Source organism: Ochlerotatus camptorhynchus, unplaced genomic scaffold (assembly GCF_037179485.1).
Source record: "Ochlerotatus camptorhynchus isolate MF236.1 unplaced genomic scaffold, CSIRO-AGI_Acam_v1.1 ptg000302l, whole genome shotgun sequence".
NCBI classification, from domain to species: Eukaryota; Metazoa; Arthropoda; class Insecta; order Diptera; family Culicidae; genus Ochlerotatus; species Ochlerotatus camptorhynchus.
Genome location: NW_027040790.1, coordinates 1540413 through 1561402, shown reverse-complemented (window position 1 = coordinate 1561402; position 20990 = coordinate 1540413). Strand labels below are relative to the sequence as shown.

The window sequence follows — 20990 nt, the reverse complement described above, 5'->3', positions numbered from 1 at the left end:
AACAATGATAATGATAATAATAAAGCAATTAATAATAATAAAAAGAAAATTAATTTCTAAAATTTGAATTAATAATATATGATAATGGCTTTTCGTCTTACTCTATAATCACAGAGAACAGACATCTAAGTCAAATTCCTAAAGTATGTAAGAAATTTAACTGCTATTTTGAATAGACGTTTGAAACTAGCAAAATCGTGGTGGCGCTAGTGCTGCTGCCCATCGACGTCGATGACCGGCATACGTCATATCAACATAAATGTCAACATTGTTGTGAGAAAACATTGTTTGTTTAAAACCAATCAAAACATGGGTCGCAAGTGCGGGTTTTATTGGTGCGCAATGTGGAGCAAGGTGTTATCAAGCGGAAATCTTTTCACAATTTTCCTGAGCATGCTGAATTGTCTGGACTACAGGAGATTTTCTTCTCACGTGGAGTCGAAGCGCGTGCAACGAAAAATTTATGTTCCGACCACTTCCCCCCGGAGGCTTTTCGAATTTCTGGAAGAACGGATGCAGAGTTCAAATCTTATCACACTTTTCTGAATTTAAATGAGAGCTAATTGGAGTTCACACCCCCCACTGAATCATTTGAAGATACGCCGCCAGTTAATCAAGAAAAGTCAGTTTTGCTCCTGACTACTATGTCCAGTTAAAATTGACACGAAAAAAGGTTGAAGATCTACAGGAAACTGTAAAAGAGCTTTTTTGTTTCCTTTGTTCGAGACCTAACACAACTGCGACCAGTAATTTGATCTATTGCCGTATATCCCGTGTCTTTAGTTTAGTGCATGCCGTATTACTGCATCACTATTTAGAAATGATGAAGTGTTCGATTTTTTTTACAGTTGTCATTCTTGCATTTATCGCAAGGATCCGACTCTAATTGAAAGGTCCCGCTATTTATACTTCTTCTTCATTCCTTTATTTACCGTCGGTCTCTGTTTCGCAATCTAGTGCCAATCACCTACGGACATCGATTGCCATTCATTGACGGCAATCAAATGTGCAGAAAAGCAGCTTCCACACCTGCGTAGGATATCGCATCCATTCAACACATATGGGCCGGGACCAACGGCTTTACTTCCCTTCCGAAGGAAGACGTGACCAGAGACGCTATGTATACCCTTCGGAGTGTTGAAACACCCCGCGCCCCTTTGTCAGTCAAAATTAGATTCCTTAGCAACAAAATTAAGGAATGACACCGATAATGACCATGCATCAGAACCCTAGTCTTAACCACTTCAACCTAGACACGCATAGCCTTAAGCAAGAAGATCCAAACGAACCGTCAAACGCTGAACCAAACGAGCAAAGTAAATAAACATTACTGTTCGCTTAATTCACCAGAATGGAGTATTGTGCTCAATATGAAAAAGAGTTTAATTATTTTCACGAAATATTTGACATCTGTCATTTATTAATTTAATGTTGATTCAATTAAATACAGCATTTATTGGTGATAACAAAGACAATTTTGAATCGGAACGCTATATTTAGTTTTATGGTACTAAAAATGATTGCAAAACAGTAAAATATGACAAATGTTTTACTCTCATGGAGCGACTGTCTTCGTTTTATTTTGGCAAAATGTTGCCGCGCACTTCATTTTTATTCAGTTCCGGTCGAACGTTCAAATTTCCTCAACAGCATTGCGGCACTGTATGAAAGTCATTTGAAGCTACTCGAAGAAACGTGGTTGCCAGTGACATTGTCAAAAGATCCCTCCCGTGCTGCTGTTTAAACAGGAATTTTCTTTGCGCGTTTCTATAAACGTCTCTTCTGTATGCCGTTATGTGTTTACAAACCACTCGGATTTAGAAGTGATTCATTCACATGAAATTTGCACCTTTCGACCTACTTACATACAATAAAGAACCATTGCACTATGACACTGTGTGCACTAAACACTCGTAAACAATTTCTCACTTAAATATATGAATTGAATAGTGGCGGAAATTTTTTAAATTCATTTTATGGTTTGTTTACATTTTGGACATAGGTCCTTTTAAAATGTTACGCGAGATATATTTCTGAAATTTTCAATTCAGGGGAAACATGTCAGAAGGGTCTAACTCGAAACGTAAACAATTACTTGGATCTTCGGTTTCTTACGAATGACAACACACCCACTCAAATTAACTAAATCATCTGACAGAGAAAAGTTTGTTCTACGAGCTGGTGTAGTCAGATTCCATGGGTGTGTGGTCATTCAAGAAAAATCGACGATCAAAGTCATTGTTTACGTTTCGAGTTATAAAATATGATTGTTTCTACCGTCCCTTTCTCTCCACATACCTACGCCCAACCAGGAAATTTAAGATTCTCTTGCATCGCATATCCAGATTAGGAAAAGTGTATTTCGGAATCTGACTGTACAGATATTAACTTAAAACTGTTGATAGCATTTTTGCTACAGTAATTGAAATAACAGTAAATCTAAAAGTTTAATGATTCAAAAGTTCTTTAGGTAGTCTACTGATTCTCACGAACCCTCAATCCTATTACAATCTTGACCTACATGCACTACCTTATTCAGTTGAAGCTACCATTATTCTTTTTAAACGTACAGTTCAACTCATCGCTGGATAGAATAGTAACATTCATTTCCTCGTTTATCAATGCAGGAAAACTCTTGACTCTCTCAACGATTGTCGGCATCCAACGTAAAGTATATCCAGCCAACCAATATCCGGACGAGAAAAACTTTCTACTATTACGGCTACTCACGTTTCATTTTAACCTGGCTCGGACGACAACGATGGCTACTTTTGCGGAAATAAAGCAGACTATCGTAAGAGGGGGAAAAAAAAGTTTTCTATCTTTACTACCGTTTTATTGCCTTGCAACAAACGATGACCGGAAGTTTTACTATATGTCTTCGTGATGCAAGTTCCAATAAATATTTAAAGCAGAATAGAACAAATGAAGAGAAGCTGCAGTTTTGAACATCATTAGGCTGGTCGTCGCGGTTCGACGGTCAAAGTGATGCAGTGTTACAATTACTTTTCCTATGTATGTGTCAGTCTTATTCCTTACAGTGCCTACTACACAGCAGAACATTAATTTTAATTTCACATCAAAGTGAATGCACTTCAATAGTGTCGAAAATATGATGTAATGTTACTTGCCAAAACGGGCAAAATTATCATTAGTACAGTGCATGAACTGAAATTACGCTGCTTTTACTGCATTTTTGTGGCTAATTAAAATTACATGAGATTTTCAACAGGATTGAAGTGCATCCTCTTGGATGTTCTATTAAAATTTATTTTTGCTGTGTATGTTTATGTAAGTTATTGTGAGTAGGCTGCACACTATGTAAAAGTCATGTAAATTGGGGTGCCCTTAGACCGACACATTCAAGCAGCCCTTATGACATAAGAATTAGTTGAAAGAAACAAGAAAATCAATTCAATCAAACGCACTTTTCGTCTAGTTGCGTATGTTTCGGATTCGGCACAATTAATGACAAGTTTGATTTACGCCAAATATGTATTAAAAGTAGTTATTTTTAAGTATTTAGCATTCCATATTACATAGCTATCCATTAGTAAGCACATGGAAACTCAAAATGACCGCTTATTCTGCAATTCTCACGTAATTTAATGTGTCGATGGGTTTCGTGCATGTTAAAAACTGGACGGTTACATCCCCGAGAACTCTCGGAAAATATACGGTTGTGGCCAATGCGGTCCTTGGTGCCCAATATCACTACCATATCACTTGATTTAGGATTCTCATGTGATTTGGTGTGTCGCATGATGGATTTCGACTTAAGTCACAAGCTAACCATTTCTCCGGAAGTACCTGGCATATGTCCGGATGTGGCCAATGTATTCCTGGACACTCAATATTAATACCACTGAACTTGTAATCGAATTCTTATGTGATTTGAGATTCGCATGTTGTGTTTAACACGTTTATGATTTAATCTAGATTCATAACCAATTTTCGCTGGAACATTTTCCGGCCATACCTTTGGAAACCAGTTGACCGATTCCAAAAATATTCAATATCGTTCGATGGGATTATGATACCTTTCCTTTGGCGTTTTTTAATTTCAGTTCGGTTACGTGGTTGTTAAGAAACTTATCTTACATTCAGGCTTTATGCATTACAATATGGGCCTCCCTTAGCTCAGTCGGAAAAGGCGCAGCTATAGAGCATACTGGAGGTTGCAAGGTTAAAATCCCGGTCTTTTCTAGCAATTTGTAGTGGTTGGACAATGTCTCAACTTCTCTTAGTATGATTGTACTTGCTATCAGGCTTGCTGAAACTCCTCAAACTCACTGGAAACAAAACTAAACAAAAACTCCTCGAGAGAGAGCGAGAGGGAGAGTGAACTTCAGCGAGAGGATGATTTGACGTAAGGTGCGCTTTTCGAGACTCCGGATGACTTTTTTGTTCCACGCAAGAATATCAGAGTTCACCCAGAGTAAGAGTAAGAGCGTGTGATAGAAAACATGAACATGAATGGCAGCAAACCTCACTCTCATTTTATCCCTCTTCGCTCACAAGTTCTGAAGGCATTCTACTCCTCAGAAAATTGTTACGCTCGGCTCATTTCAAACTCGCGAGCGAGGCTCCATCAAGTCTGCTTGCCATACTGGTTAAGATAACTCTCAAATAACAACTGTGGAAGTGCTCAAAAAACACTAAGTTGAAGGTCGGCGTAATGTCCCAGTAGGGACGTAATGCAGCCAAAGAAGAAGAGAAGCTTTACAATTAGTTTAAAGTGACAGTTGAAAGAATCTCTAAGCAGTTCAGTTCTTCTAAAATTTGCAAGAAACTTTACATAATTGTTTGCTGTGGTGAGTCATTCACATTCGAGCTATAATTCAGTAATTTTTTTCGACCCATCGCTTGACGTCCGGAAGGTTCATCAGTGTACATGGCACCGAATGGTCCTGCCCCAGCCAGTCTGTCAGTGTTGGAGTTGCCAGTGATGCCACAATGCTCCGGAACCCAGGCGAAAACTGTGTTTTTGTGGGCATATCTGATGATTCCCTGAATCCACGAATGAGTGGGCATGTTGGACCGGAGAGCAGAGATTACGATGTGTCAATCTGTAAGGATTAAGGCTGGTTGGCCGGATGGTTTGATTGCTGCTTCAGATATCGACACTGCCTGAACAGAAAAAAAAACCGAGAATTGTGGTGGTAGGCTCAAGCTCGTTGGCGAGATCTTTCCCGCGATGCCTATCCCAACTCCGGTGTGTGATTTGGACCGTCCGTAAAACGGTGCGCACGCCTGGTGTCTCCGGAATATAGCATCTCCGCAACGAAATGTCTGAGTGCCACCGAGTTGTCTCCTGTCCTAAACTGGTTCTTAATCCGGCTTTCGATGTTTAACGGTCTCGATTGCCAACTTTTTTCTCCCATCCAGTGGCTCATGGCTATTGGGGGGAGGTCGGTGTTGGCTGCTGTAAGGAGGACTCTATTCTCCTCTTCGAGGAGATAGATCCGTTCGTTGGCAAGTAGGCAGCCGCTTTGATGGCGACTGCAGTGTCGATTCAAAATCGGATGGGCAGTACCCCAGCTTCAACGCAGGCTGGGTCGGCCAGCGTCGTGGGCAGGAGATCCGAAACTACCCGGATTTAGCCGTTGTAAACCAGTGCAAGGACTTGCAACGGTTTGTTCTTGGCCATTGCGGTGAGCTCCAGGCCGTCGAGTAGGTTTATGAGGGTCTTGCAACTAGCCTTATCGGAAGTGTTGGATCAACTAAAACGCCCAAGATGCGTATGGTTTTTATTTCAGGGGGATCGGTTGTTCCCCGATCTTGATAGAAGCGCCGCACGCTATGTCTGAAGGCACTTTTTTTGCAACATTCATGTACCTCTATTTTTTCTTCACAGGATGTTAGTATTGATCCTAACAAATCAAATCTGTGATATGTGTGTGTGTATTCAATCTAACCCCCAGTGGCCGGCAGTGGTATTATGGAAAAAATTTGCTTACAACAATCCTTGACGTAATAATTTAAAGCATGTTTAGTCCGGGAGTTAGAAAGCGATAGCACTACTGCAGATTCAGCAAACCCATTTCAGAATGCCTGGTAATTCACGTCCATTCCGAGGTTACTTTCACATACAATAAGCCCCGCATGTAAACACTACCGTTATCATATGAATAATGGTACTGCAAACACACTTCCAGATTTCGAAATGTGATGTTTCGAAATTTGGCGCGTATTTAGTAATATATGGAAACATGCATTTATGATTGATTATAAATCAGATGGATGTCACCAAATTCTGTCTCCGAAAAATGACCGGTTTGTTCACTCGCGGTAATCGGAAAAACTTCCGCGTTGTTTTTACAACCCAACATGACATTTTGAATCATATTCGAAGTTTTTCATTTCCACCGAATTTTTGCTTGACACCTCATTCGCGTGCATCCTCCAGAAAGCAGAACGCCAGCACCAAGAAAAGAAAAAATATACCCGGTCAAACAATTCTTGGGAGGGAGGCAAAGCACCAAAAACAAGCGAAATGAAAAACCGACCGACGCGACATCACAGCACCACAGCTACTCGAAACAAATTCGTGTCCCAGATTTTTCACGGTAATTACAATATCACTAAAAAAACTTCGTAAGTCGTGATAGATCTTTATTAACACTTATCCACACGCGAAAACTAATGTTTGTTTGATGTGGTACAATTAAAAAATATGCGAAAAACAGATGAAATCAGCGCTACACAGATAAAAATTCTGAATTTTAATTATGATGTAAACATTCATTCACGTAAACTTGTATTTCATTCCATGCAACCGAGCAACTTGTAAACAATGTTGTTTACAAATATGGGCTTTTGTATACAATATTTGCTACATTTCATGAAATGTCTCAGAACTTTACATGATTTATAATGTAAACTTATATGATATGTGACGCTCCATTTATGTGCATCATATTGAACAGAAATTTACACTACTTTTTCGAACTGTGTAGCGAAAACATAATCAACCGTTCGCGGACAGACCCTACTGCGTTTTTTCTCTATCAAATCAAATCTGTGATGGTTTTAAAATATTTCATGTTAGGTTTTTTGAGAAAAAATGTTTGGAAGTTTACAACGCTGATTATGAAGGCGTAAATGGTAAACAATCTGAATTTTAATTGTGATGTAATTTCACGCAACCGAGCAACTTGCAAACAATGTTGTTTACAAAGTTGGGCTTTGTATACAATATTTACTACATTGCATGAAATGTGTCAGAATTTTACATGATATATAATGTAAACGTATATAATATGTGACGCTCCATTTATGTGCATCATATTAAACAGAAATTTACACTACTTTTTTCGAACTGTGCATGCAAAACTATAACCGATTGAACAAATGCAGTTAAATATGGTTTAAAAGTTGATTGAATTAATCCAAATGGCATTAAATAAGTTCTCTTTAACTCTCAAGTAAGATCCGTATTGATTGTGTCGACTTTGCGCAAAATCAGTTAACTTTTTTTGGTAGCAAAACATCTTGTTTAATTTCTCTTCCCTAATAAGAGTAAAAGAGAAATAAACGAGCAGGACAGTCCGAGACATCCACGTAATTATAGTAGGTATTGATTTTCGTCCTGTTCCGAGTGTTTTTAATAAATTTATTGTGTAGAAAATTTGGAAAAATTAAAACAAAATCTCACGAAGAGAATAGGAATTTCACTTGTTGTGCTTTGAAAAAGCGAGCCTGTAAAAAAAAATCACGCCCCTTTAGTAGTGACGACCGCTGAAAGATTTATCCGGGGTTTATTACAGGAAGGCACTTTTTAGGTAAGTATCCGAATGTATTGTGTCCCGTACTCACCAGGCATTTGCCACCAAATCATTCTGAGGGGCAGAACATTTGCTTGGATTTTTTAAAATAAATAGAGATGTTCGATTCAACGGCATGATCGCAAATAAAGTTTGGCAACCATGACTAATTGGTTTGAAAATCGTTTAATCGATAAAGCCGATAATACCGGAATGAAACTCACATGAGGTTTGCTACTGCCCAATGAGTTTAGGTAGCTCTGCAAAATGCTCACCACTTTGACTCAAATGGAAGCGTGCCCCTCTGGGCCTCTGGTCTTCATGATCTAGAACATTTGACCCCTGGCCATTTAATTATCGGCAGACCCATTGAGTGCTTCCCAGAACCTGGTCTCCAAAACATTCCTTGCAATTGCCTGTCACGTTGGCAGCGAATGCAACGTGCATTCCCAGAATTTTGGTCCAGATGGCACAAGGAATATCTCCCAACTCTCCAAAAACGATACAATTGGGCTGACAGTAAACCAAATCATGATGTTGGCGATTTGGTACTGCTCCAAGATGACAACCAACCACCGTTCAAATTGTCGAATGCACGGGTCGTCCTATCCATTCCCGGTGCAGATGGCAACGTTGAGTAGCAGACGTACTAGCCGGAAACAACGCCGCTTCCAAAGTACACCTCCTCTGGTACTGCTCCTCCGTCCATCAACTCTGAACCAACTGATACTTCACAAGCAAACTCTTTCTCCTCCATCATACCTCTGGAGCCCAATACCTCTTTCGTTGCAGTTCCGATGACTCCAATGACTGGCAACCCAAGTGGGGTAGTAGCTACGAGGGAAAGGCGAACCGTTCCAGAAACTAAGATGATTACAACGGCTGGTAGCCCTATGGCAGCAGTCGCAATGTGGGACCGCAGGATGGTAACCCGAAATGGGCATCCGAAGACCAAACCGCCTCGACGTGGAACATCAACCTCGAAATCAACCGATTGTAGCCGGACGTTTCAAGGGCGGTGGCATGTTAAAGCGCAGTGTTGTCCAATTAAATGGTTCAGTGGTGGAAACCCACCCTGTTCATGAAAAACAAGCTTGCAGTCAAACAAACAAATCAACCTTCTCGTAATCGATTACAGTATGCCAATCTGTGAGTTGCGATAAATGCCATCACCTCAAACTGCAAAAGATCCAAAACAAGATCCTTAGGATGATGCTGAATTGCCTGGTTGGTCTTCAAAAAGCAGCGAAAAATGCTTATCTTGGAAAGATTCAGAGATTTTTATGGATCAACAGGGATATGGCACGTTAGGTTAAGTTAGATTGATAAGGTGGAATAAAAAAATTAAAACATTAAAACTAAACATACCTAGGGGGATACTAAACCACAAAAACATAAAACGAACAAATTAAATCATCAAGAAGTGTGCTTCTGCATCGTTTGAAAAAAACATGTAAATTTCTGCAATATCTCGAGCATATAAAATTAACGCTAGATGTGACATAAATTTACACAATATTTTGTGTCAATTTAAGCGCAATATCGCAATTATGCAAGCTTGTAAATGATTTCGTTGTTTATGCCAACTGTAGCTCAAAATTAAACGAGGGGAGATTTTGAATAATAGTTGAAATTAAGTATTTTTTTTCTGTGTGGCTAAACACTCTACACTGAAGTCTTTTTAACACGGTTTTTTACGCGGCTTTTTTATACGGTTTTGTTCGCGATTTACACGGAACATGAACGATTTCTCTACAACAAACCTATCACCTTGATTCTAATCACATTATTCATTTTAAGCTATAGGTAATCGAATGGCATGCTTTAAAAAAAATCACAATGGTGTAAATACAGAAATGTTTAAAATATGTCTATGGAACATAGCATACTATAAATACAAATGGCATAAAAATCCGATTTTTGTAAAACATTTAAGTAAGTGAAAAATCAAAATCTCGCAGGTTTTTTTTTCACACGGTACATATCCCCCGTGTAAAAAAGACCTGAGTGTATTATTTATAAACCACATTTCAAAACCATAGATACAGAAAATTTTCCTACTACTTTAACAAAAAATGGAATACCTGCTTGCTTGAGTTTCACAACAGATGTCGTTAAAGAATAACAACTACGACATATTAAATTGTATACTGATAGTAATAAAACAGTGATGAATTAATAAATGAAATCAGAATAGCGCCGATCAGAGAAAAACACAGTCTAGTATGACTGATTGCTTATGTGACTGCAGAAGTGGACTATCGATTATAAAGTTTATATTTTTGGAATAATATTGAAATCTTCGTAAATTTGTTTTTAATCTAACAGATACCCTGCAATCAGTATTTGTTCAATAAAAACTGGCAGCACACGGTAATCTATTGAATCCTCCAATTCTGATTAAAGTCTACCTTCAGGCATAATTTTCGCCCAATTTATCGAGGCTGTTGTTAGCTTTCTAAACCAAACATCCCATCATTAATCATTTGCCAACCGCTTCGCTGGTACCGGCTCATAATAATTCGATAATTAATAGTTCATAGCTGGCTCACGCTTTCAACGAGGATTACAGAACAAGCATTATAGTTTTCCATTAGCCCTATCTTGTTGCTGTGTGCATTTGGCATCTTTGGTTTCTAATTACATGCTCTTCTTCGGTGGTCGACAACTACAACAAATACATTCAAATCCCATCCAGAAGCACCCGGTGTTTGCCTTTCATATTAGTGAATACCAGAATGGAACGTGATAGCATACACAATTTCTGTCTGATTGATCCTGAGCAACGGCTTAATCCCCCGCAGATTCACAATGATAACGATGGTAGGAAGCTCGCATTGACCTTGCCCAAAGCCAGACGCTACCCACATTGATTGCGTTAAAGAGTGGGACGTTCAAAGTAATGAAAAAAAAACGGTTCTCTTGGATATATTTGGGGTTGCAGCTGGAATTGACCGAAAAGCAATCCTATGGACACGAAATGGTCACCCACAGGATTTAGATTATTTGATGATGTGGTGAAATTAGCAACTGTGTAAACACGATGAACGATTACAAGAAATACACTTTATGGCACAGTTTTGCAATGGCTATTTGTTCTGCAGAAAATCGGCTGAGGATTGTAAGCGTCCGTCGAATTATCTTAAAGAGAAACGTAGTGACTAATTTTTCTATTCTATGTTTGCTCACCAGCCGCTCTGAACTTTAAGTGAACGATGATAATCCTAAATGCCTTAAATGACCTAGTTTTTTTTAGAGGAAATGGCCAATGCCGACTCTTAATGACATTGACATTTCTATCAAATTCTAGAATGTTTATTTTTGTACTAAAGCCATCTTACGTTTAATAAAAAAAAAACAACATTATTCTAAAAATTGCAATCGTAGTACTGATATATATTTGAATTTGAATTGGTAAAAGAGGCATTTAAATGTAAATATTATACCATTTTATAGCAATTTATTAAATAAACAAACCATGCTATTAATTCAATATGTTGCATTGGAGATGGTTCATACCTTTTATTGGAAACCTATCCTAAACAAATACACCGCTTACATATGAAAAACTAATCATCTAATGCTGTGCAACGCTACAGGATTCTAATGCACAATAACTCAAAACATTGCAAGATGATCCGCGCAAAAATAAAGAAGCTTTTTTTCTTGTGTTAGGAACATAATACCACTTTCTTCTTCTTCTTCTTCTTCTTCTTCTTCTTCGCATTTCAAGCTTATTGCATATTGCATATTAGCTTACTGCGTGCTCTCAACTTAGTGTTCTAGATGCACTTCCACAGTTATTAATTGAGAGCTTTCGATGCCTGTACCATTTTTGCATTGGTATAATTGTGTGGCAAGTCCAATCATACTTCTATGCCCAGGGAAGTCGAGAAATTTTCCAAACCGAAAAATTCCTAGACCGGGCCGGGAATTGAACCCAGCCACCTCCAGCATGGTCTTGCTTTGTAGCTGCGCCTCTACCGACTGAGCTAAGGGAGGCCCCAATACATAATACCACCACGACCATTAATTTAATCTATAATAAAGGCTTACTCGGGTGCTTTGTGTACGTTTCAATTTAAAAGAAGCATGCAGATCTGTTCATTTCAACATGTTTGCAGTTACCAACAAAAAATCTTATGGTGTCCATATCCATAATCCGGATATATGTATGAATATTCACCAGCAGGGCATCGTTGTCTCCAAGCTGAAACTCAATTTTGAAAATGGATCATGAAGCATCATTCACTCGTTTCTTCCTCAGGGGAACTGGGGGTTAGACGAACAGCCGAGAAGAGCTTCAATTGTAAGATGGAAAATTCATGTTTTGTTTAACTTATATAAACTTTTGTGCAGTTCAATATACTGTTTCTCAAACTACCAGGTCAAATATTTTACAAAAAAAAAATAATGCATAATGATACACAATGAAATGCCGTTCCGGAAAATGCAACCACAGATTTTTGAGTAATTTGTCATGATGTATCAATAAGTTGGCTACGGATTATTTTCTGCTATGTCATGTTTCTTTCGATCTGTGGGAATTCAAATTTATGAAAAAAAAAATCAACTATAAGGTTCAGCGTTGGGATTGGGATTGGGGATTGTACTCATCAGATGCAAACAATGCTTCCTGACATGACAAATGGCGTGGAATCAAACAGCACATTTGAAGCATTTATTCCAGTCAGATTCCTGCAAAACATAGTACGAACTGTTTTTTTTACGTAGGACAACATCTTTGTGGAATGGGGTGCAAAACAAAAAATTGTGTGACGGAATAGTGTCAGGTTTTAAACGTTTATAACTTTGGCATTTATTGATGGATTTAAATTATTTTCACAACCCTTGATTCCGATTTAATGTAAGATTAGTTTGGTGTAAATATTATGGTAATGTATCATTAGTGTGTGTCACTGTTCAGTCTTTAGCCAACAGATTTGTAACACCTATATTATAAATTTCTTCACTACCAAGTGACTTGCTGCCTTTTTCCATGTCATTCAGATGCAGAAGACCTATTGATGATGCAAAGTTTGGTTTAGAAGTGTGTTTTTGAAATAATGATTTTTTAAATCAAAATTTTATTAGGTTCTTCTTTTCCTTCATAGTTACGTACCAACTGGAATTTAGCTTGTGTCTTCCTTTTTCATTTCAATTACTGTTTTGAGGCTGCCTTCAAATCCACAAAAAAAGGGAAAAAATAAATGGAAACCGCGAAAACTGTTACTATACTAAGTGGGATTTGACTTAATTGATTACAACATGGAATATATCAAGATTTTGACAAGATAGAAAGTTACTATCTCTGCCACAGTTGTTCAGTAGATCATAGCCTTGTCGCTGGCGGACAGTAGTTCAGAATTTTCTCACTACGTAGAGCTAGTATACATATGAAATTCTAGTATGTGATATATCTCGAGATCCTGACCAGATAAAAAGTTACTGTCTTTCACAAAGTTTTTCAGGAGATCAAAGCCTATTGCTTGGTGCTCAATAGTTCAGAATTTGCTCACTACGCGACGCTAGTATACACGTCAAATTCTCATATAAAATATCTCGAGTTCCTAACCAGATAGAAAGGTACTGTCTTCGGCATAGTTGTTCAGGATGTCAAGGCTTTTTCGCAGGTGGACAGTAGTTCAAAGTTTTCTCACTTTGCGGCGCTGCTAAAGATGTGAAACTCTTGCATATAAAATATCTCTAGATCCTGACCAGATAGAAAGTAAATGTTTTCGGCAAAGTTTTTCAGGAAGTCAAGATCTTTTTGTTGGGTGAAAATAGTTTAGAATTTTCTCACTATGCGGTGCTAGTATATACGTGCCTTTCTCCCATATTCAATAGCTCGAGATCTTGATCAGCTAGAAAGTTGCTGTTTTCGGCAAAGTTGTTTAGGGGGTCAAGCTCTTGGTGCTACGACACACCGTTGTATGCGAAGCATATTCAGTGCGGGAATTTGCTTATGAAATGCTCGCCATTCCTCACCCACCGTTCCAGGTAGTGGGTCGCCCCATTGCAGACATTGCCCGTGTTCGCCTTTCAAACACCAGAGTCTTTGCATGAATATTTTTGCTGCTGTGATCGTCGCACCGAGCAGTCCCAGTGGATCGAACAATTTCGCAATGAAGAAGAGCACTTGTCGCTTCGTTAGGATCTGGCCATCCGTTAGTGGTGGTATCGTGAACGAGAACTTGAAACAGTCCACGTTGGGAAGCCAGGTCAAACCCAATGTTTTCACCTCTGCATCCTGGTCCCAGTCGATTCCATTAGAATCCGGTAGCGCCAAATTCTCATTGGGAATGTCTTCAAGAACAGCTGGACAGTTGAAGGCCCATTTTCGCAACTTGAATCCTCCACTGTTCATCATTGCGTCGATTTGTCGCCTCAATTCGACCGCAGATTCGACGTCGTCCGCTCCAGATATAACGTCGTCCATATACACGTCCTCTTCTACCGCTGGTGCAGCCAAGGGAAACTGCTCTCGTTCGTCACTTGCCAGCTGCTTCAACGTACGAGTCGCCAGGTACGATGCTGATTTGGTGCCATATGTCACCGTCAGCAGTTCATACGCTACAGCGCTTCCATCGGTTCCCAACCAAAGAACGCATTGAAGAGGAGTGTCGACCAAGTTCGTCCAAATCTGTCGGAACATCTTCTCAACGTCGGCTACAACCATCACCTGACGTGTACGACTGCGGAGAACAATCGACCGTAAATCCTGTTGTACCACAGGTCCAGCATAGAGCGCATCGTTCAGTGAAATCCCAGAAGACGTCTTGCACGAAGCATCGAAGACCACCCTGACTTTGGTCGTGGTGCTTGACTCCTTGATTACAGGATGATGTGGCAGGAAACATCGTTTAACTGTCCCCTCCTCTTTATCGTCCACTCTTCTCATGTTACCGAGCTCGAGATATTCGGTCATGAAGTTGAAGTACTGCTTCTGAAGGTCTGGATCCTTTTCCAGTCGTCGTTCCACAGCTCGAAGACGTCGTAGCGCGATGTCTCTCGATTCGCCTAGTTCCGCTAAAACATTGTCGTTCTTAGGGAGAGTAACGGTGTATCGGCCTTCCGAATTCCGTTCGACAGTGCGCTCGAATTGCTCTTCGCAGCGCGTCTCGTCCGGAGATAACTTGTTGACGGCTCCCCCTTCCCCGCAGGACCAAAACCGTGCCATTAGCTCCTCCAGATTGCTCCGGATGGGAAGAAGCTGAAGAAAGCTTGGATGCCCATGACCAAGTCGACCTTTCTCGAGCGGAAGAATTCAGGATCTGCAAGTTCGATGTCTGCCGGTATGTCCCATCCATTTGCCTGCACTGTAGAAGTGGGCAGACAAGCTGTGACCTTCGGCAAGACGAGAAAATCCATCGGTCTAGAGTACGACGAGACTCGAGACTTGACGACGGCTTGAATCTTTCGTGTGACCCTCGTTCCGGATTGTCCGATGCCCAATATCGAAATATCCACCTTCTGGCTAGCAACCTTCATCAACTGACTCAGACCTTCAGAGATGAAGTTGCATTCCGACCCGGAATCTAATAGCGCGCGTGCCGGATAGCGAGAACCCTGGTTGTCCTCGATTACAACTACTGCCGTAGCCAGAAGTACCTGCGATGTCGGAAGCTGCGCCGTGTTTGACGATGCTGTCTCGACCGATGCTGCATTCGCTGCCTTGGGATCAAAACTCGAGTCGTTCCGGTTGCCAGTTTTACCCGAATTGGCCTTCTCGGGTGATCCATTCCTACTGCTTCTTCCTTCGCCCTTGAAGCACAGCAGTGTGTGGTGTCGAGCCTTGCAGTTGCGACACGAAAACTTCGACGAGCAATCTCGAGCTAGATGTCCTCGTTTGAGACAGTTTCGGCAGAGTGACTGTGCTCGTAGAAACGACTCCCTGCTGGACAGCGACATTTTCTGGAAGGCTGGACACGTATGTAGTCCATGAACCTCCGTACACGATGGGCACTTAGCGGTGTTCCACTGTACGGCGTTGTGGCTAACCTTCGGTGAAAACGACTTCCGTCTGGGTTGTTGTGGCTCGTTTTTGGGTTCTGCCTTCGCTGGTAGAGACTCCAGGATTTGAATTCTCCGATGTAGGAACTCCTGCAAGTCCTGTAGAGTGTCTTGCTCCTTAGCGGACGTGTGTTCCTCCCAGCCACGTCGAGTGACTGGATCCAGACGAGAACTCAGCAGTTCTACCAGCAGCAAATCCTTGTATTCGGCTGGTTCAATGACTTGATCCAATATCTGAATCGCACGATCGAATCCATCAGCCAGTTTGTGGAGATCCGTGACCGATTCCTTGGTAAGTGAAGGCAGTTTCACTAACGCTTGTACTTGCTTCCTCTTCAGTAGCTTGCTGTTGTTGAAGCGTTTTAGCAACGACTCCCAAGCTATTTTATAATTTTCGCTAGTAATCTTCAGCGGATCGACTAGCGCCTTAGCTTCGCCTGCTAAGCAACCCTTCAGATAGTGAAATTTCTCCACATCCGGAAGTTCTGCTTTCTCGTGGATCAAGGACGTGTAGAGATCCCTGAAACTCAGCCAGTCATCGATGTCTCCGTCGAAAGTCTGGAGCTTGATTTGCGGCAGGCGTACACGGTCCATTGTACCATGTGTACTGGTGGCGTCCACACTCCGTGTTGACTGGTTTAGGGCTGCTTCATCCTGGAACTCCTTGACCTTCTCCATCAAGAATGATTTCGCACCGTAGTAGCGATTCTCGAACTCCAGTTGCTCCTTTTCGACACCTTCTTGCTCTTCATAGTCCTCATGCGATTCGATCTCCCAAGAAGTCTCACTAATTTGCTCCCACAACAAATCTATACGTTCGAGGCGGACATTGACCTGACTAGCTGTTGTACCCTCTTTATAATACCTAACGAACTGACTAATGTTGTTTAACGACGCTCGAAGACCCTTGAGTTTTGACTTCAACGCTTTCAAGGAGTCGGTTGACCTAGTAATCTTCGTTGACATGGTTGTTGTTGGAGGAATCACGGTACGGAAACGAAGAACCAAGAGCCAGTCAGTTGGTAGGTACTAGTTGTTGATCCTCTCGAAGTTTGGCGAAACGTTGGAAGATCAGAGAATCGAAAGGAATCCACGATGTAGTTTACAAATTGTCTGCTTCGGCTGGGCATATACTGTTCAACTCACCTGTGAGAGGAACCAGTGGTGCTACCGAAGCCAGATAGCAGTATATTCCAAAACGGTGCGCCTCAAAACGTACAATCCGTAACCTCAGATTCGAACTCGAGCCAGTGAAGAGCGAAAGAGTGGAAAAGCTAATGTAGTAATCTATATTTGAGCTTCGGCTGAACATATACCGTTCGGCTTACCCGTGCAAACGGCAGTCTGTACCAGCAGCAGAATCCAAATTTGGCTCAATCACGATAACTATCCTCTAGTCACGAATGTATACAAACGGCAAGATCGTCTCGATTATTTATCCAGTGCAGCAAAGGAGAAAGTACCAATGTAAAGGGTGATACGGTCAAAATTTGGTCAAGGGAAAACGCGTGTAAATCGGTGAAATCGTTTATTTAAAAAATCAAATTAAATTTCTTTTTCAAGTTCAATTAGTATAAAATTCAGGAAAAATATTCAGTTAGGCTTCCGCTTTTCCAAATCCGAATTGCCGGGCCTTACGCTTGACCCCTGCCATCAGATTTTGTACAGCCACCTTGTCCACCTTCTTCGCCGCAGAAAGCCAGTTTGCCTTGAACTGCTGCTCGCCCTTAGCAGTTTTTTTGGTCTTCTTTAGGTTCCGCTTGACAATAGCCCAGTATTTCTCAATTGGGCGGAGCTCTGGCGTGTTGGTAGGGTTCTTGTCCTTGGGAACCACCTGCACGTTGTTGGCGGCGTACCACTCCATGGCCTTTTTACCGTAATGGCAAGATGCCAAATCCGGCCAAAACAGTACGGAACAACCGTGTTTCTTCAGGAAAGGCAGCAGACGTTTATTCAAACACTCTTTCACGTAAATTTCTTGGTTGACAGTCCCGGAAGCTATGAAAATGCTGCTTTTCAAGCCACAGGTACAGATGGCTTGCCAAACCAGATATTTCTTTGCGAACTTTGACAGTTTCATGTGCTTGAAAACATCTGCTACCTTTCCCCTTCCTTTTGCCGTATAAAACTCCTGTCCCGGAAGCTGCTTGTAGTCGGCTTTGACGTAGGTTTCGTCGTCCATTACCACGCAGTCAAACTTCGTCAGCATCGTCGTGTACAGCCTCCGGGATCGCGCTTTGGCCGTCGTATTTTGTTTATCATCGCGATTTGGAGTCACTACCTTCTTGTAAGTCGATAGTCCGGCTCGTTTTTTGGCTCGATGCACGGTTGTAGACGATACACCCAGCTTATTTGCGGCATCTCGGAGAGAGAGGTTAGGGTTTCGCTTGAAACTACCGGCAACTCTCTTTGTCGTCTCAGCGGCTTCCGGTTTTCGATTTCCCCCCGATCCAGACTTCCTGACTGTCGACAAACGTTCCCCAAACACTTTAATTACATTTGTAACGGTTGATTTGGCAACTTTTAGCGATTTTGCCAACTTTGCGTGCGAGTAGCTCGGATTTTCGCGATGCGCGAGCAAAATTTTGATACGCTGCTCTTCTTGCTTGGCCGGCATTTTGACAACTGAAGAGTGAATTCCAAAATCAAAATAGGAGCAACATTCTACACACACACACCTTCAAAATGAGGGGTGTTCAGGTTTTTTAAATGCAAAATTGAAAGAAATACGTCAAGTTGATAGTGACCAAATTTTGACCGTATCACCCTTTAGTATAACAAGAGAGTCTGCTTCGGCAGGACATATACTTATTCTCACCTGGAGAACTACATATGGTGCTGAACGTCACGCAGAATGGAAAGTCCGAAAACAAACAAAACCTCAGGGCTTGCGTTCGTGAATGAATTGACTCCAATAGTCCAAATAGCATCGAAAGGTTAAATTTATTTAGGTGCGGTATCAATCAATTCCAGCTTCGGCTGGGCATATACTGTAAAATGTATTTACCTGGCTACGATGACCGATGTACGATGCCCAAGCCTGAAGCTATCGTGTTGTCGCTGTCTCGTCTAGTCGTGAGGAAGGCAGCGTCAGAATTGTAGTCGACCGCCCTCAATCATCACCGAATTCCTCGAATGGTGCTCGAAATCAAGTTCTTCGTGAACTGATTCACCACTTCGACGTCCGAATTCACTCGTTGATTCAACAGCAACAGACAACGAATTGAAATGTGGGCGTTAGTAAGGAATATTTGTCGCTTCGGCGGACATATACCAGTTCTTACGTACCTGAACGGTAGTTGAACAACGCTATGGTTGTCTACAATTCTGCTGAGAATCGGTATTGGCCTTGCGAATTCACAATTCCATTCGTAACGATTGTTGCACGTCAGTGATGGCGATTTTCCTCACTGTACCGCAGCTGTTGATGATGATTTCCAGTGATGGTGGCTTTCCTGACGCAGGATAATAGGTGGTGTTGTATGATGGCAATAGATCCCTTTGATAACGGCTTTAGATGGCGATGGGTCTTTTTCAGGGCACTTAAGTATGGCGTAGAACCTTTGTTGCATACGAGGCTGGCGGTGTGCAGCTCGTTCGATGGCGTAATGTCGATGGTTTTGGCAAGATCTTCAAAATCCGACCGATCTGTAGTCCACCGGCAGTGGAAAGATCCGGCTCGAAGGACCAAATTATGTCGGGGACCGTCCCGACCGATTAGTGATGACTTCCACTTGCCAGGCGAACGTTCCTTTTATCCTCCTTACTTGATCCTGTTGCCTTCCGTCATCCGTAGACCTTCTTTCGCAAGCACCAACTACACCAATGTCCACACAAAATACATTTTATTGCCACTAAAACACCGAGCTAAACACTACATCGAATTTTATTAATATACACTAATTTATTACTTTAATTAAAACTAAAACATATATATTTTGCGTACGGGGTTCGCCCCCGGTCGACTACTCGCGACGGTGTACTTTCTAGACTAACTAATTTCCTATATTTACATTTCTATCGCATAATTCTACTTCCCACATTCTTCGGCGAGAAACTCTCTCCTTCTCCGTGCAGTTCGTGCGTAGTAGTGAGTGACCACGGCGAATCGGTTCACTACCACTAGCCACCACACTCAACCGATTTTTAGCACCGTGGAGTACCTAAACTTAGTCAGTGCGGTTGGCTGCATCCGTAGTTTCATGCTGCTCGCAGACACAAATATTATTGAACATCATGAAGATGGGGTGCTATTCAAAATAAATTTAAAATTGAATAGCTAAGGGGCTGTTCATAAACTACGTAGACAGATTTTTGGGATTCTTGACACCCCCCCTCCCCCTGCGTAGACAACTGTCCATACAAAAAATTAAAAATTTGTATGGGCCGTGGATAATTGTCAACCCCCCCCCCCCCCTAAACTGTCTACGTAGTTTATGAACAGCCCCTACCTAAATGTTAACGTCAACCATATGTCCGTCTTACCCACAGTGCCCCTGCAAGAATACTACTCCCGCTGGAAGTTTCCTCAATCCACATCATAAAGTACCAATTCGTCGCAGCGGAAATATGAAAGATGCCATGCTAACTAAACACACAACCTCCAGTGTATTCTTCCCTACAATGTTACGAATGCAAATTGGATGTCGAGTAATACTCAAATACCACCGACCAAACAGGAGCTTCCTAGGGCGACCGACCACCAGTTCACCGACGGTCGACTTTACCGGAAATCAAAATTCAATTTGAGGTCCAGGATGGATGCAACTTATATGCAAATATATCTCGCTGCCTGGTTTGCACACTGATACGGTCGGTGCGAAGATCCAACCAAGATGAACATACATGGGAATGTAAACACGTCAGTGGAAGACTTAAAATCAACCTAATGATAAAGTAAGACTTCCTTCCATCAGCCTGCGTTCAATTTAAAGTAGTGCTCATTATGAAATAAATCACTCTCAAGGCTTAAAAACATGATTTACTGAATTTTAGATCTGAAATCAAACTATTGTGTCATACGAAAAAGGCAAAATAAACTGCGGTGATCAGGCCAAGTGTAAACTCTGTAAAGTTTCAAAGTCACACACATCTTCAAGAACAAACCCAATCGTATATGCTCCACATACTCGAGTTGCAAGAAAGTTTCGAAAATTCACACTATACATATGTGGAACAAATTGCACGCAGCTTGAAGCAGATCCGTGGATG

The 20990-nt window shown here is 41.3% G+C and overlaps 2 protein-coding genes across 2 annotated transcripts; both read right to left on the bottom strand.

The window, feature by feature from the left end:
* Nucleotides 1–13668: 13668 nt before the first annotated feature.
* On the bottom strand, nucleotides 13669–14946 carry LOC135707057 (uncharacterized). The gene has a single exon (XM_065228779.1). It carries the CDS (start codon nucleotides 14944–14946, stop codon nucleotides 13669–13671), a length of 1278 nt encoding a protein of 425 aa, XP_065084851.1.
* LOC135707056 (uncharacterized) lies at nucleotides 14946–16745 on the bottom strand. Its single transcript, XM_065228778.1, has one exon. The coding sequence runs from the start codon at nucleotides 16743–16745 to the stop codon at nucleotides 14946–14948; it is 1800 nt and encodes a 599-aa protein (XP_065084850.1).
* Nucleotides 16746–20990: the final 4245 nt, after the last annotated feature.